At 36.6% G+C, this 16,994-nt stretch overlaps 3 protein-coding genes across 4 annotated transcripts; 1 reads left to right on the top strand and 2 right to left on the bottom strand.

Moving 5' to 3' along the window:
• The first annotated feature begins 417 nt into the window (after nucleotides 1–417).
• LOC140978855 (uncharacterized) lies at nucleotides 418–8,128 on the top strand. Of its 2 annotated transcripts, XM_073444092.1 has the most exons (10): nucleotides 418–644; nucleotides 1,057–1,149; nucleotides 1,697–1,821; nucleotides 3,035–3,765; nucleotides 3,936–5,332; nucleotides 5,607–5,686; nucleotides 5,784–5,876; nucleotides 5,956–6,029; nucleotides 6,297–6,423; nucleotides 7,607–8,128. In XM_073444092.1, exons 1-10 carry the CDS (start codon nucleotides 560–562, stop codon nucleotides 7,943–7,945), a joined length of 3,144 nt encoding a protein of 1,047 aa, XP_073300193.1. In that variant the 5' UTR covers nucleotides 418–559; the 3' UTR covers nucleotides 7,946–8,128. The 2 variants fall into 2 exon arrangements, with proteins under 2 accessions (XP_073300193.1, XP_073300194.1); XM_073444093.1 differs by lacking the exons at nucleotides 418–644; nucleotides 1,057–1,149 and adding an exon at nucleotides 1,308–1,506.
• Nucleotides 8,129–8,615: 487 nt separating this feature from the next.
• Nucleotides 8,616–10,966, bottom strand: LOC140978762 (uncharacterized). The gene is made up of 5 exons (XM_073443985.1): nucleotides 10,809–10,966; nucleotides 10,082–10,155; nucleotides 9,553–9,677; nucleotides 9,183–9,258; nucleotides 8,616–8,919 (listed from the first exon to the last, which is right to left on the bottom strand). Exons 2-5 carry the CDS (start codon nucleotides 10,128–10,130, stop codon nucleotides 8,723–8,725), a joined length of 447 nt encoding a protein of 148 aa, XP_073300086.1. The 5' UTR covers nucleotides 10,131–10,155; nucleotides 10,809–10,966; the 3' UTR covers nucleotides 8,616–8,722.
• Nucleotides 10,967–12,531: 1,565 nt separating this feature from the next.
• On the bottom strand, nucleotides 12,532–14,889 carry LOC140978712 (protein NOI4-like). The gene is made up of 3 exons (XM_073443920.1): nucleotides 14,698–14,889; nucleotides 12,893–13,081; nucleotides 12,532–12,764 (listed from the first exon to the last, which is right to left on the bottom strand). Exons 1-3 carry the CDS (start codon nucleotides 14,872–14,874, stop codon nucleotides 12,720–12,722), a joined length of 411 nt encoding a protein of 136 aa, XP_073300021.1. The 5' UTR covers nucleotides 14,875–14,889; the 3' UTR covers nucleotides 12,532–12,719.
• Nucleotides 14,890–16,994: the final 2,105 nt, after the last annotated feature.

Below are 16,994 nucleotides of genomic sequence, written 5' to 3'. Positions count from 1 at the left end.
CAAATTAAATGTATATATAAGACCAAGTCCCACAAATTAAATGTTTGACAAACACTATGATTTAGGTTTTAAAAGCATGAAGTGACATATAATTTTATTTCTTAACAAAATTTTAGCTAATTGTATAAAACCGATCGTATAAACCGAACCATATTACAAAAAAACTGAACTGATCCGTAATAAAATGATTTGATTTTGGACTAGAGATATTCAAAATCGAAAATCGACATGTTGTAGAGTAAACCGGACCAGATCGAGGTGGGCTATTAACAGGCCCAAGGCATTTAAACAAAGAGGATTTGGCCATAATTAAAATGGGCCTAAAATATGTGGGTTACGCAGTCCAATTCGCTTCAATTAGGTACGGTACGTTCGATAGATATGGAAGGATCAATTCCATCAGGAGAGGCAAGAAAATCAAATTTCTTTTATAACAAGCAATTAAACATCGAGGGATTAGGGCTTCAATTAAATTACCAATCATTCCATAATTCTTCGATCATCCGATGATTGCTTGCGAGTAGAGTTTTTGTTTCTGAAACTTTCGAATTTCCGATCGATGGGAAGGCGTAAGGAGCGTCGACTTGCCGGCATAAGCGCCGCTGGGCGTAGAGTTAAACTTGATCTGTGTGTGGAACCCTCCGGTATGTATAACTATATTCTAAAAGATTAAAAAGTCAATTGTGGGTCCTGGACTGCTGGTTGTCGTCAATGCAAGCTTTATAATATAGGTTTCATATCTTATTTCTAAATATTTCAGTTGTTTGCGGAATAAAGTCGGATGGAATTTGTTGAGAAAATCACATAGTCACGCTTGCGAACAATTGTAAACATTTAAAATTCGTGCTGAATCAATCATATATATCTGATTGAACCTTAGCTGAAAGCACTAGTTAATTGATATAATTTCTCTTAGTTGTCCACCTTCAATTCCGGTGTCTCTTTTTTCAGGATTATCTGCTTTATAGAACAGTTATTTGATATATTGATATCAGCACTTGCATGGAAAGTTTTAATTTGGTCTGATTGTTATGTACGTTTATTGTCCTTTACTAGGAGATTTGGGTGGCTCCTCTTCCCGGGATGAAGTTGGAGGGGACTGTGTGTCCAGAACCCAGTCCGAGTTACCTGATTCACCCTCGTCCTCAGGTGGGTTCCATCAACTTTCTTCAAGGAATGCTCTTTGTAGAGACATATGATGTGAACACTTAATATTGGTGGAAAAATAGAGAGTATTTTTGCTACAAGATTTGTTATTAGCACGTCCAAAATTGTTGTTCTCAGACTGTAGGATGGTTGTGGCATTGGGAACAATCAAATGGTTATCAGCCTACACCTCCTCCCTGTCACAGTGTATTATCGTGTGAACTATCGACTTGTCAGTCCCTTATTTTGGCAGCATCGAAGGTGGTCTGAAGATCAGAGAAGGAACTTTTTCCATATTGGTTCGTATGTCTTTGGCTTTATTTGCTTTTGGGCGATGCTGATGCATTCCGCTTTCTACAGGTGGGTGATTTTGCAGAATGCCTAAATCTTTGCCCTCTCTTAAATTGGCTGTCAAACAGTGTTTTGAATGGTTGCTCTTTTTTAAATAGTACCATTTGTTGCTGTTTTATAGATATGTTGATTACCACAAGCAGCTATCAGTCATCTTGAAATTTATGTGGCATGTGACTGTATGGTTGTTTTTCTGCAGGCCCCCTACTAAATAATCCTCTTATGCTGCTTGAGCAATACAGTGATGATGACGTGGATGAACTTCTAAGTGAAGGTCAAGATGCTGGTGCTGTCAAGGACCCATCTGGTGACCTTGATGACAAGGTGAGTGTACTAGCATTGTCCTATCTAGTCTGTTGTGTTATTGGCTGAACCATGGGGACTTTGAAACCTCTGAAGCATGTAGCACTGCTTCTTCAGTATGATTGAATTGAGTTGAAGTTTCAGTCATGAGATTTACCGAAATGGATGCTAAATGAAATAATTTTATTTGGTTATGAAGTGAAATGTTCTTTCAAACCCAGAGTACTAAACAATCAAAAGACTATCCTTTTATTTTATTCTAGGGCTGGGTATTTATGTTGAAATGGCTTTGTTTATGACCTAATAGAATGAATTGAAGATACACTGGCATAGTATTGTACTGATTTCATTATTTAAATAATTATGGTGCTAAACATTTTTCATAATTTACTTAAAAACTGTGTTGTTCCTTACAGCTTGATTAACGAATGCTGAAATCAAACTAAATACCAAACTGAAAGATTACTGGATAACAAGCTGATTTCTTTTGGCTCGATTTTGTTATGTGTTCTATTTTCGCTCAATCAACCAACTCGTGAACAACCATAGAAGCATACACAGTCGTAGGAGCAGATGATCCAAATTCTTGACTTTAAATTTTTACTTTTAAACCAGCTTCTCATGTATAGATGGAGGACCTGCTTTGCATTTTAATGGCTTGATAGCTTTCTGAACTTTATGTATGTTCTTTTGTTTACTCTTCAATGTGATGCTTGTGCTGCGGCATAGGCACGTGGTGTTGTAGATCCTAGGGCCAAGGCGAGGCATGTGATTTGTTGATAGGAAGCTCACCGAGTGATAATCAAAAAATCTATATATCCTGAGAACAATTCATCACATATTAGTCGATATGGACTTACCAACTCTTAAACAATAAGATGACAAATATTTATTAGTCTATAAGTGAAAAGGAATAATTATTACCTGCATCAGACCTCTGAGGTTTGACCATTGGGTACCACTGATAAGTGTCACACCAAGGTATGTTTACACGTGCACTCATGTTCTAATGAAGAGCATAGTTTCCTCAGTGGCTTGTCATGCCATTCTTACATTCAGCACTGATAATTGATGCATATCTCAAGTCACATGCTGATCGCTGGCACTTGAAATACCAGTTGTGGGATTTATTTTGCTACCATCACCTTTTCCATTTCAAGATTTCTATTTGTTCGATCTTTTACTCCCTCATTGCTGGTTGCCCTAAATTTAAGTTGACGTCTCTTTTTCACAGACAAAAGTTATTGGTGAAATCACAACTGAGGATATTGGAACTGATGATGTGAATGATCATTCTGTTCAAGTGATCAAGCAGCTTGAGATGGATGATGATGCTGTGTCACAGGATCTTCTGCAAAAACTTGGGAAAGGGGGCTCCCTTGGCTCTTCATTTGATAACACTGATGATTTGCTCAGGGAAACGAAGGCAATGGAAGATGGTACATGTGCTGCTATACCTAATCAACAGGTCGGTGACACGAGTTTAAGCTGGAAAAAGGTGTTGCATGAAGAGAGTAGTCAATATTATTATTGGAATATTTTAACCGGTGAAACTTCATGGGAAGTACCTGACGTTTTGGCTCAGGCTGCTGTTGTGAATCATACAGAGAAAGCTGTTGGTGATCCATCAGGAACATATGTGGATATAGAACAAGAAGATGCCACCGCTGAGAAACTTAACGAGGGTTCTGAGGCCACATACAAAACTAGTGGTGATTCTAGTAAAGGGGAAGAAGCAGATGGATTTGAGGAAGGATGTATGGGTTATTCTCTTGGTAATGAAATCGGAAATACAGATGCCAGTCAAAATTTTCGAACTTTTTTTCTTAATGGTGAAGCTGTAGTTGACGATGCTAAAAATAGCTGCAATTTACTTTCTGGAAACTGCAAATCAGGGACTGATTTTTCTTTTCACCTGATAAAGCATTGTGACATCTTGTTGGAGCGATTGAAATCTTTGGAAAGGTATAAGTCAAGCCCGTTCATCTTGTATCTTCATTTTTGTCGCAAACTAATCACTGAGCATGTCCATTTTTGACAAAAATGATGGTTAAGCCACACAGATTGTTTAGCTACTCTGAGTTTACCCCTTTCATTTGGTTTGCTTTGCTGATTCTTCTCCATTTGTTCATCAGTTTGAACTGGAATCTGCGATGGCAAGATATTAAGTTAAAGTACAAATTGGAAGTTGAGATCAGACTCTCTGATATCAAGGCTTTAGCAACTCATGGATCAGCCTTACTTCAATTTTGGTTGCATTCTGAGGATCGGCTAAAACGACTTGATGCAGCCATAGACGATTCTATTCAGCAATATGGTTCTGCTCCTATAGAAAAATATGAAGCTACTGTTAAATCAGAAGAAGCCATCAAAGTTGACTCAAATGAAAAGAAGGGGCTGTGTCGGGATGCTAAAGAATCAAATCATCCTGATTGTACTTCTGAGAAGTCACGTATTGAAGCTTATGGTGATGTTGCAATGACAACTGGACTCGTGTCTTCAGTGGTTTATCCGACCATGTGTTCTGATACTGAGACTGAAGGAAAGACTGAAATCATTGGGCTTGAAATGCAAAGTGAATTAATGTCCAAATCTGTTCATTATTCTGGAGAAGTGGTATACATGGATGTGGACATGGAAGTTGAGGATACACCTACTTCACTGAAATCATTTTTTGGAGGTGCTTCAGGTTCTCATTATCATATCCTATCTCAGGAACAATCAAATCAACAAAATCCACCTGTCCACGAGCCCTTACTGCAAGGACAAACGTTGAGAGTACAACCACCTGCCACAATGAATCCACTGTCTCTTGAAAACGAACTTTGCCCCCCTCCACCTCCTGATAATGAACCTTTCCCCCCTCCGCCACCTGATGACTATCCTTTCCCCCCACCACCACCTGACGAGCCTCCAGAAACATCTTATCCTCCACCATCACATTTGGATTCTGTCCATACTTTACCTTATCCGGAGCACTATGTTCTGACATATCCTTCCTCAAATCCTGATTGTTATGGACATTCAAACACTGAAATTTCTGGTGTCACTCTATATGCCAATCCCGAGGGAGTGCAAGTTTCTGCGTCCCACATAACACCTTATTATGAAGCAGTCCCCAGTGTCTATGCAGTTGCTCCTTTGGTAGGCAACCCTGGAGAACCTAGTTCCTATTATGGCCTTCAAAATGGCAGTCTAAATCCTCATTCATTGGTGAGTGGTGCAGCTGTGGAATCTTCAAGGATTCAAAGTGAAACTGTCCTCACAAACAGAGACACTGATACTACATGCTCCTTAGATTCCGATGCAGAAGCTGGCTATGGTTTATTTCCAAAAGCTAATCTCACTGTTGTCAAGTCTGGTCAAGGATCTGTGAAGGAGCTAGAGTTCTTGGTCTCTCAACCCGTTATTGGATCTCAATCAACTACTTCCATAAGCCATGGTGTTGATGCTTTACCTGCCTCTGATGCCCCAAATTTTGTTTCTACCGCCGCCGCAGCTGCAGCTGCAACTTCTAAGGTTCAATCCAAGGGTAATAATTGTGAAGTGGTCTTTTTGTTTACTATGGCTGAAGTTGTTGAATTTGGCACATACTGATATTAATTTATAGGAACCTACAAGATAATTATTGCATGAGAATGTAAACTTATGTCTATTGCCTTTAAGACATCTTAAACTCGAAAAACTTAGTTGCATCTGAAAACACTTGCGATTAAATTTGTATATTATCTGACATTCAACACCCGCATTATTTGATTTTCAAATGCCCCAAAACACCTTATTTTGAGGTTTCTCCACTTTCACAGTTTCACGTAGTAAAAAGAGAACTGTTGCTGTGGTATCCACGTTGAGATCTAATAAGAAAGTTTCCAGCTTGGTAGACAAGGTACTAACTCGTCTATTTATAAGCATCTTAGATTTTATTTTATGTTTTTGTTTTTTACCTTGTAATATGAAATTGAGTGTGTCCCTTCTATTCTCAGTGGAAAGCTGCAAAAGAAGAGTTGCATGAAGAGAAAGAAGAACCTGAAAATGCTTATGAAATGTTAGAGAGGAAACGGCAACGGGAAATTAAGGTATAGAAATTTCAACTATGTTTCTGTTATCACTAAATCGGGTTTCTTCACCTGTTTCTTTGACTGATTTCTAATTTAGGAATGGCAAGCCCAGCAGATTTCCAGTGGAGAGGCGAAGGATAATGCTAATTTTCAGCCACTGGGTGGTGATTGGTAACTTTCTGGCTGTAAATCGAATTTTAAAATTAAGTGTGCATAATTGGTTGTTAGCCTTACTCTGCTGCAATACCCTCATACGGTGTGTTTGACCTTTCCTTATTTTCACGAGCACACCTCGAACCCCTACATAGCACTGGTCTAATACACAAGTTCGCATGATGTGGGATTAGCGTCACCCGATACGTACCCTATATGTGTTGACTGGGGGCATTATCAAACCCCCTTGGTGTAACATGTGGTGACTGGCTAGTTATGTTATAGGCGAGAAAGGGTGAAGCGAAAGAGAGCCCAAAAGATGAAAGAAACCAAACACAATGTATCAGAACCTACCGGATTTGAAGAACCCAATCTTGCTGAACTTTCAAGAGATCTTCCATCTGGATGGCAGGTATTATTTAGCCTGCTTTTATTTTCGTATTGGAAATATAACACTTAAGTGGATGACAATATCTGATGCAATTTCGTGGAGCGATGGTGAATAATAAATATAATGTATATGCTTGATACTTTGATATGATGAAGAAGGAAGAATTCGATATTCTATTTTGTTTTTATATCAAACAGTCCATGCAAAATATTCTTAGAAAAGTTGAGATTATTCTCTCATTTCTTCTGATATCTACCCTGTAATTGATCCTACATTTCAGTCAAGTCTCTCTTGATTTTTCCTGCAACGATTTGAGATTCTTGTTGTCGTTTGGTCCCGATGTCAATTCGATACATTAGAAAGTTTCTTGCATTATAGTTGGTTCACGAAGTGCTCAGAACTTTCTGGCATATGAAAAACAGATGCCAGAGATCACGAATCAAGAGACACCAAGTTTGTAACAACAACCCATACCAGTTTCCTCATCCGTTTGTGGGAAGAGTATGAAAGTGTTCACTAGTTTGTGCAGTATGCTCTTTTTGTAACTCTGAGTTGGTAAATTTCTCAAGTCGACAATGAATGCAAACTATTTACTTAGACCCAAAGCTTGCTACAATTGTGTGGAATCAGGCACAAGGGAACACTGGTGATTAAGTGCTGTGCTGGGAAAATATCACTGTGTATGGGAGCTACTCTTTGAAATTACTGGATAAAGTGACTAGTACGGCGAGCTTGAATTTATTCAAGCTATTGCTTTGTCCCGACACGGGTAAATCTATGCGTGAAGTCTCAACCTGGAAATTGTGTTTTAAGAGAAGTTAGTTGCAATCTACCCCATGTGGGAGGATGAAATAATGACAGTGTGTTATTTTACCATAGACTTTCTATTAATAAGGTTTGACTATTTTGGTAAGGCAAGCTCGAATGAGGAGTTAGTAGATCCTATCACGAATTTGTTTGTTGGGATAACTTTGACAGTAAATTCTGTATTTAGCAGGAATTTGCTAAAAAAATTGGAATGTTGATTATTCGCTAAATGTTATTGCTCATAGAGTTTGTATGTGATTTCTACATGCTGAAATTTGTTCTCTCATCTTTAGCTTTATTTTATTTGAATGTTTAATAACTGATTTGTTCTCACGTCTTTAGCTTATTTTATTTGAATGTTTAATATTGCCAAAACCATATTTTCCTTGTTTTGCAGGCTTACTTGGATGATTCTTCAAAGAAAATTTACTATGGAAATGTGGTGACATCCGAAACAACGTGGAATAAGCCGAAGCGTTGGGGTGAAACAAAGTTAAGTGAAAAGTGGGAGTTTTTGGAAGCTGAATACTCGATGGTCGCCGAATATCCGGCTCTCTTCGATAGTGTTATAAGGTTTAATCTCTCCATATCTCTCATATATCTCGGATGGATATATGATTCAAGGAGAGCTTCAAAGCATTTTCTGTTGCCCAGCATCCATAAAAGCAAATGCATAAAGGATTTGATTGTGGCAAACAAGAGTGGAGTTGTGACATCGTCCACAGAGCAATCATAATATGTGTAGTCTCCCCCCTTGCAGGATCTGAGAATAGGGGTAGGTAGCTATAAATGCATAGAGGAATGAATGTGATTTAATGCGCTATCTCTGTGCGTAGGTTACTGATATAACACGTATCCGGACGGAAACATAGTGGCTGATTTGTTGGCTAATCATTTTGATTCTAATGGAATTAATCTATCAAAAATCGAATAGCAGAACTTTCACATTTGTACTCAACACTCGAGATGTTGTTGTCACTACTGTGAATATAGAAGTTGGAATCGTTGATAGAATAAACGCCGAGGGGGGGGGGGGGGTAAGAAATTGGCCATGATAGTTATCTGCTGGTTAGAAATAATTGAAATCAAATCAATTAAATGAAAATATAATAATTATTAACCTAACTATTTAAATTTAATTATATCTTAATAATGTTCAATAACCTTTTCAAATCTTAATTAAATGTACTTCGAAATTTTTATTTATTATTTTTTTTTACCGATATCGCTTCGTTTTTCCTTTAAAATTAAAAAGAAAATAATCACTCAAAATCACATATAATTAAATTTCATTTTATTTTGACCGATTAAGGGTACAAATTTGAATCTCAATTGACCAACTTCACGTTATTATTGATTTTTTTAGCATATATATTCAAGGGTTAAATGGCTAATAATATAATCTATCAAAAAACATCAAGGTATAACGTATTCATTATTAACGTTATTAAGTCTCGCCCAAGGGGAACATAACATAAGATATGTAGTGATTATATCATAATCAATTATCCCCTCATCTTCTCCTTTCTTCTCGATAAGGTCCTTCGCTTTCTTGGTCCTTCAAGAAGCCCAAAAAAGCAAGGAAGCCAAAAAAGAAAAATCCCCCGGACCAGTGCCCGCCGCCACCGCCGCCGCCACCGCCGCCGCCATCGTCATCACGTGGTGGAAATCCTGTTCCACCATCATCGAGTTCCGGAGATTTCTCCTTTCCTGGCATCCGTTACAAGATTATTTCAAATACTTGGAATAGAATGCAGGACTCGTTTACTTGGAAGTGGAAGTGCAAAGTATTTTTGTCAGAAGAGAGGTTTCAACGGTTAACATAAAAAGCAGGAAAGTTAAAGAGGTGGGATAAAATTATCAGGTTCTTCCACCAGATTCCAGAATGCACCAAAAAAACAAAACAAAAACTTTATGACTGTTTGCGTCTGTTAACTCCTCATAAATTAGAATGAAGGATGAAGAAGGTGTACCTTGAATAGGTGCAACGGTAATTGTAGAAGATTGCCTCGTGACTGTTTGTGTCTGCTCTGCAGCACAAGTGGCATTCTGCAGTTTAAGATAAGCAATCAGTACAAGTAGTGATCATAAAGAACTGTCCTGTGAACATATTTTCCTCGCTCACCACAGCCACGACCACTTGATAGACTAAAAAGAAGCTAAACCCTATGCTAATCTTCAGTAGGAATAGTAATCTTTTCTACAGTCAGATGATTGTTTCAGAAAGAAAACTCCTAGTGCCAAACATAAAGACTCAATAAAAAGAGAAGATCCTCTCTTAAAGTCATCATTACAAAATCAATTGGCAAAAAGTAAATATAATCTCAGGTACAACATAATTACCAGGGAAGCAGCACATATTGAAGCGTGCTTTACTCGAAAAGAACGCTGCAAATGGAGTGACTTAAGCTCAACTGGAATGAAATAAACATTCTTCTTAGGCTTCAGACATTGAACTTCTGATCTTGCTGTAGAAATGTAATTCAAAGGCATTAACCATTAAATTTATGTGCACTGTTGAGTATGGCTCATTTTACATCGTCCACATGCACATAAATGCATGAAAACAGATCTGAATAATGCTGAGGTAGACTCCTCAACAGAATTTGTTGATATGTTATGAAAAAACCACAAAGTGAAATTCACACAAACCAGATATAAAAAACATAAATTTTCCATCGACACAAGAGAGCATTTTATGCAACCAATCAACCCTTCTTGTGACTTTTACAGGCACACGTTACTGCTCCATTTAATAGGATTTATCATGTGCAGACGTACTCAAATAACCAAGGTATGTTATTTTAGAAACACCAATGGAATAGCTATAAAACATGGACAAATTAATATTTTCTGAGATGACGTAACATACCAATTGATAGAGTTGTAATTGGGCTGGCAAAAGTAGCACTTAGTGACATCTTGACACTAAGAAATAATTATCGCCTGAAAAAATGGTACAACTACGACTGTTAGAAAGAAGAAATAAATTCCACTGCTCAACAAGAAAAGGAGACATGTAAAGTTGAAGGCTTCATGTTAGTGTAATGTTGATTCCACAAATAATAATTTTCATATATGAAGTTAGTTTGCATGATGAGATAGCCCACATACGTCATGAAAAGTTTCAACTGATATAGCAACAAGGTAATGCCTCTGACGACACAAAATAGCTAATAAACCGAAGAGCAGCTCGCAATATAGATATAGCATCAGAATTAATTTTTTTTGCCATTAACATCTACTAGAGAATACAATCACGCTAAGCAGTTAAACCCTCCAATTATACCATTCACACCTTTTAACAAAGCCTTCCGGGTAACTACAATAAAAAAAAAAAAAAGAACCGGTTGAAAACAAAAATAAGGTTTCCTAGACATTTGAGGAATTCAAGCGTCTCGATTATTCACATCCTGAATTCACAAGATACATTTCCAGATCAAGATCTCACAAATACTGAGAAACTATAGGAAAACAGAGGTGAACCATCGTTCTTTTACTCGAAAAATAATACAGTTTTCGGAATCTTAAAAGAAATCGAACAGAGCAAACGAAAATCCTTGATATCAAAATGGAAGTATTAAAGCACCTAACTTTACCTGGAATCAAATCGGAGGAGCTGATGAAGGAGCCGGTCGGGTCGTGAGGCGGCGTAGCTGTTACGGATGGAAAACGAGGGTAGAAACAGAGAGACGAGCTAATGAAAACAAAAGGGTATACAAGAAAGAAAGATTGTGTGGCGGTTGGCTCGCACGTGACTTTTGGGTTAGTTTTATTTTTTATCGAACGATTTGATTTCGGAAAAAAAGTATAATTAATTAAATAAATTTAAAATTTATAGCTTCAATTTTTTTCATTTAAATACAATCTACTAATTAATCATACATAAGTTGAAGTAGGTCTCTTGTGATACGATTTCATGAATCTTTATCTGTAAGATGGGTGAATCCTACCGATATTTACAATAAAAAATAATATTTTTAGCATAAAAAGTAATATTTTTTAATGGATGACCCAAATAAGACATCCGTCTCACAAAATACGACCCGTGAGACCATCTCACACAAATTTTTGTCTATAAATTGTGATGTTCAAAAATTTTATTTTAAATTCATAAATTTGACCATGTAACGATAAAGGCTATTGGAAAAAATTATTAAAATTATCGAAAAAAACAATCAACTAACATTGAAATTTGAGAAAATAAAACAAAATAAACAATTTTCCCTTTTATCAATTAATGGTCAAAATGCAGTGAGAATATACATACTGGATTATATCCCCGAACTCCAAATCGTACCGAACATCGTCTTCCTTATATTTCCAGCATGGTAAGCCGGCAATCAGGTTTGATGCTGTAGCCTAAGCGTCCGCTAGGAAACGGCCCACAACAGCACTGCAGGCTGCAGCCCGATCGAACAGTATGAATGGAAAAGAGTAGCTCACAGCACTTATTCATTAATGGGCCGTAGTCCGCATCATATTGGGGCTAGATACAGAAATGGGTCGCAATGAAAACAGCCCATGCCCATTTGAGCAAAAAAAAAAAGGGTGAAAGCTTACTTAGAATTGCATGCTTGACATTTGTCCTGAATTTATGAACTTTACCCTTATTAGTAGCTTCTCGTGATCTGGTATTGAAAAATCTACGAAACAAAAATCTCCAATTTAATCCAACCTCTGTGATTTTGATGGCCACCAGAAAGGAGGAATGTCCGCCTCAGGGAAGTGCGGCGATTGAAAAAGAGGAAGCGGAGAGAGAGCTGGATGCCAATGTTTTGTTGCAGCTGTGCAACCAACACTGTGGAGGAGTTTCTGTGACTCACGGAATCAAAGACAGAGTACCCACCGCGGACTGTACCACTGCCGATTTTGATGACGGCTCCGGCGAGGCATGCACGACAGAGAAGAGCCAATGCGTCGGCCAACAGAGTCATCATTTTAAGTGTGTCAATTAGCAATGTTTTAGTAGTGATGAATTGTCAAATACTGCTGTTGCTGCTTTTTTTCATCGTATAAGATATCCATGGGCTGAGAACTAGGCCCAAAAGTGGCTTATAGTCAACTTAACGCCTCGTGTGTAGCATGTGGACATAGGCGTATGTATGTTACAATAAATTACTTATTTAGGGAATCTATGAATCAAGATTTTATGTTTTAAGAATTTAGAACCCCAAGAGATATTCTTTGAATTATTAAAAAACTGTGACAATAATTGCGCACAAGTGATCGAAAGTAGAACCAAATGATGTACTAGAAGCCACAGAGTTGGCCAAGAAACTGTTTTCAAAACACCAGGCGGATACATGATCAGCCAAAACATGAAGGCGCAACAAGAAACTGTTTTCAAACACTAGGCGGATACATAATCAGCCAAAACATGAGGGCGCAACGTCGTTCGAGTCTCTCGTGTTTTCTTTTCCTCACAACAATTTTACAGCACAAAACAAAGGGCTTGAACTTGGTTCCTGTTAATACCTGCCGACCTCGCATTCTTTTTCACACTCCATTTAGTAGTTCGTGCTCGAGCTCTGCATGCAGCAAAACCATTTTTTCTGCAAAATCAAAGGCTTGTAATCAGTTTTGAGACACTCAGAAGCCAGATGGATTGGCAAACTTTTCACCCAAAAAATAAAAATAAAACCGATACTGATGTCGTGCGGGAATGGATCTAATCACTTACACCCTGAGTTTTTACATGTTCCATCCCATGATTAGTATTTGTATTCGTATCCAGCTTTGTGGGAGAATCAGGCCTCCCACCTGTTTTCTTCTCATCCCTTGCCTTGTTAAAAATCACCGTAAATCCCTCTGCCGAAGCAGGATCATTGACATCCCATTCTCCAAACTTTGGCAAGGGCCTACCTTTCTCCTGTCCAATATGCACACGTAAAGGTCAACAAAACTTCAAATCAGCTTTCAGTATTTCCCATTTAAATATGAAAATAAAATCAAGGATTCAACTCCTAACAAAATTAACAAACTAAAGTCTAATATTGATCAACCTCAGATTAAAAAGACCCAAATAAATGTATCATCACATCTACAGAAAGTAACGCTTTCAATCATAACAAGTCCTGAAATTGCAAATAGGAAAGGGAGATATACATTGTACAATTTCCATATTTTCTTAAACAATTGAAATGTTGATGAGTGTAATTGTGGTAAATTTGTGAGAAAATAATAGGGCTTGGTAGCAAGACTGTCGATGAGTATGAAATTCAATTTTGGAAATAAGAAATCACCCGAATGTAGACGCGTAAGTATGCATATTAAATACACTCTGCTAAGGCAGCGTGAGGTTTCTTGATGCACCTAGTCACCATTCAGGCTTTGAGAAAATAACTCATTTCAGCTCGATGCTAGGATGAGCTTACAAAAGCTTCTTTTGCTGTTGAAACTACTCTCATGGAAAGGGTTACAATCATAAAATTTGTATTTTAATATGCTCGGAGGTGATTACATACAAACGTTGGTAGGGCGCTAGATAATAAAGGCCACCACTGACTAATTCTATAAAACATATGGGATTTTGAACCTCTAGCCCGTGGTTCCAGGGGCTAAGCTAGGACCTTGAGGCTGAGAAGCAACATTAATGTTTATCCATTTCTGTAATTTTTGCTGCTTTCAAAGATACAATGTCGAGCTATAACTGGATTGTTTTAAAAGATCAAGGAAGAATTTTCATCACTAAGGACAAATGACCACCCTAAATTGTATGTTGATTCCAGATTGTGATGCCATGTTGAAATCACTTTTTTCAAAAGCTTGACCTCAAATGAGATGGTTAGTAATATTTATACTTTAAAAATTATAAAGATCCATGTCACGACAAGGAATCCAATTGTACAAATTCACAAATTTATGAGACCTGGAGCAGGCATATGTTTTGCTAGTTCCCTTGGGCTCAAAGGTAAGTTTTTCATTCATGTAAATAATGAACTTGGTGGATGTAAGGCACGCACTGTGTCAAATACAATACAAGATGAAACCTGGGAACAGAGAACAGCTAAACAGAGATGCTACAATACAATTTTCTGCGTGAAAAACAAATTATAGTTGTTAGAAATTATTTTTTCAAGACTTTCCTCGAGAACAAAAAGCAGCTGAAAAAAGTTAGAAAGTTGGTCTTTTCCTCGATTTACTGTAAATTATTTTCCTTTCCAAATAGAGTATCCATTCATAATAAAAGAGTTCCTCTAACTCTGCTTGAAATTCTTCACGAACAAGAAATCAATCGAACAAAGTCCACCAATCAATCACTGGTGACGAACAATCCAACTTTTACATAGCAATTTTATCTTGGGTCGACCAAGCAAAGCTTCAGCAGCATACTCCCCAAGACGATGAATATATATATAAAAAAAATAATAATAATAACAAGACATCCACATATTCAAAAAAAAAAACCTAAATGAAAAGAAATAGCAAATACAAATCTGAAATCAAATTAACACGCAAAAACTACGGCGGGATTCAATAACGTACCGACATGAATCCCCGAGAAGCAAATATTTCCCAGCAGAGAGAATGAGAATGGAACCCGGAGATATAGCGAATTAGAGAGAGAGAGAGAGAGAGAGAGAGAGAGAGAGTTGAAGCCGTCGATGAAAAACGTTTGTATGCATTATATAGATATCTCCACTCCGTTATCTGAAAGTCCATTTGTGCAACTCGAGGGGGTTGTTTGGTTGGTTCAAAAAGCCAATTTTGAATTTTTTTATTTTATTAGATAGCAAAAAGATGATTTGAAATTCTAATATATTTATTTATAAATTCTTTTCTAAAATAAATTATATTTCTATTTTTAAAAGAATATGAATATGAACATGTTTCATTTCACCTATGCAGTAACAATTTTATTTTAAAATAAAAAAATAAACAAAAGTAGCTGTGACAATAGATCGAGCAAGCCAAGAGGATGGAATATTAGTTTGCATTTACAGCCATTGTTGCCAATGAGATCCAGCCTGTATTGCACACTAATATCTTGTCTGGGCTGCAACTTGCAACCTCTTAGCCACTGTTTCTACAAAATAAAATTCACTCACTCCATCAGAAGGACCACAATCTACACATCCATTCTGCACGTTTTTCATTCCCACCCTTTCTCTTTTGTACTTAACCAAGCGTAAAAGTTATCATACTCGCTTATTACAGATGTAACTGATCCAGCTTTCAAATAATTCGATTGATTTTCAATCCATTGATCAAATTGAATTCTTTTGTCAAAATGTAATTTATGATGAGAATAAAAATATGTTAAACACAATCATGTGACAATTGACTACGTACCGATGTAAATAAACACGTCTTTTACAAACTTTCCAATCTCAATCTCGCATCTTTCACATTTTAGTCATTTTTCTCTATAATTTAACTACGGATAAAAGTTGAAATTTGACATTATAAGATAAAAAAATATATAGTGAGACGGGTATGGCTGACTAAAATTGTAGTTTTGTAATTCGAACATAAACAACAATAATAAATTTAATTGCGCATCAATTAAGTCAAACAATAAAATAATTGATCTCTGTTATTTGGGATTTTGATTCGCACGTACCACACGTGTGAGCATGGGTGAAATGAATCTATCTTTGTGAAAACATGTGGATGACTGTGAAGCCACGTGTACAGTAAAATTTGACAAAAACTTGTATGAGAAGGTCTCAAGGGTCGTATTTGTGAGACAGATATCTTATTTGGGTCATTCATGAAAAAGTATTACTTTTTATTATGAATATAGATAAGTTTGACCCGTCTCACAGATTAAGATCCGTGAGACAGTCTCATATGAGACCTACTCATGAATGATAAGTTTATGTGGGAAGCTATCGGAGAGGAGAAGCCTGTCAAATTATTTTGTTGTGCCCCACCAATTTTACTTTATAAATTTTACGAGTGAGTCTCATGTGAGACCGTCTCACGGATCTTAATCTGTGAGACGGGTCAAACCTATCCATATTCATAATAAAAAGTAATATTCTTAGCATAAAAAGTAATACTTTTTCATGGATGACCCAAATAAGATATCCGTCTCACAAATACGACCCGTGAGACCGTCTCACACAAATTTTTGTCATCATTCATTTAAAGTGTCTGTGTGAACAAATCAATCTTAACTTTTCTTTGGGTCACAATTAAAAATGTTTCTTTTCTTTTTCATTAATCTAAATATATAACCAAGAGTTGGAACACGAGTAATTATTTTTAATTAATTAAATAAGTATAGAAAAATAAATTTGTTCTTAATTTTTTTTACCCGAGTCAAAAATAAGTGAACTTATATATATTTGAAGAGTAGATCTTTCATAAGACGGTCTCACGGATCTTTATTCGTGATACAGATCACTCATGTCCATATTTACAATAAAAATTAATATATTTGACATAAAAAATAATATTTTTTCGTGGACAACCCATATAGAATATCTGTTTCACAAAATTGACATGTGAGATCATCTTACACAATGAAAAACCAGAATTTTTGATAAACAATAAGTTCCATATTTATATTTATACAAAAAAAAAAAAAGTAATCTCGATGAATTATGTGCCAACCTAAAATATAAACATGGTAGGTTTAGAACTTTAATAACAGAAGAAACATGACATGTGATTCCATCAGACAACGATTTATTAAAGCGTTTGTCTCAGCTTCAATTGCATTAGTTACTAATAAGATGTCTCGAAATGGCGGAACAATTGAATTAATTATATGGAATTCTAGGCAACTATGCCACGTCTCTTTCGTTTCCTGTCACTATGCTTTTAAATAATAA

Source organism: Primulina huaijiensis, chromosome 6 (genome assembly GCF_012295235.1).
Source record: "Primulina huaijiensis isolate GDHJ02 chromosome 6, ASM1229523v2, whole genome shotgun sequence".
Lineage (NCBI taxonomy): Eukaryota > Viridiplantae > Streptophyta > Magnoliopsida > Lamiales > Gesneriaceae > Primulina > Primulina huaijiensis.
Note: the sequence above shows the minus strand (reverse complement) of the source record. Positions and strands in the feature narration are given on the sequence as shown.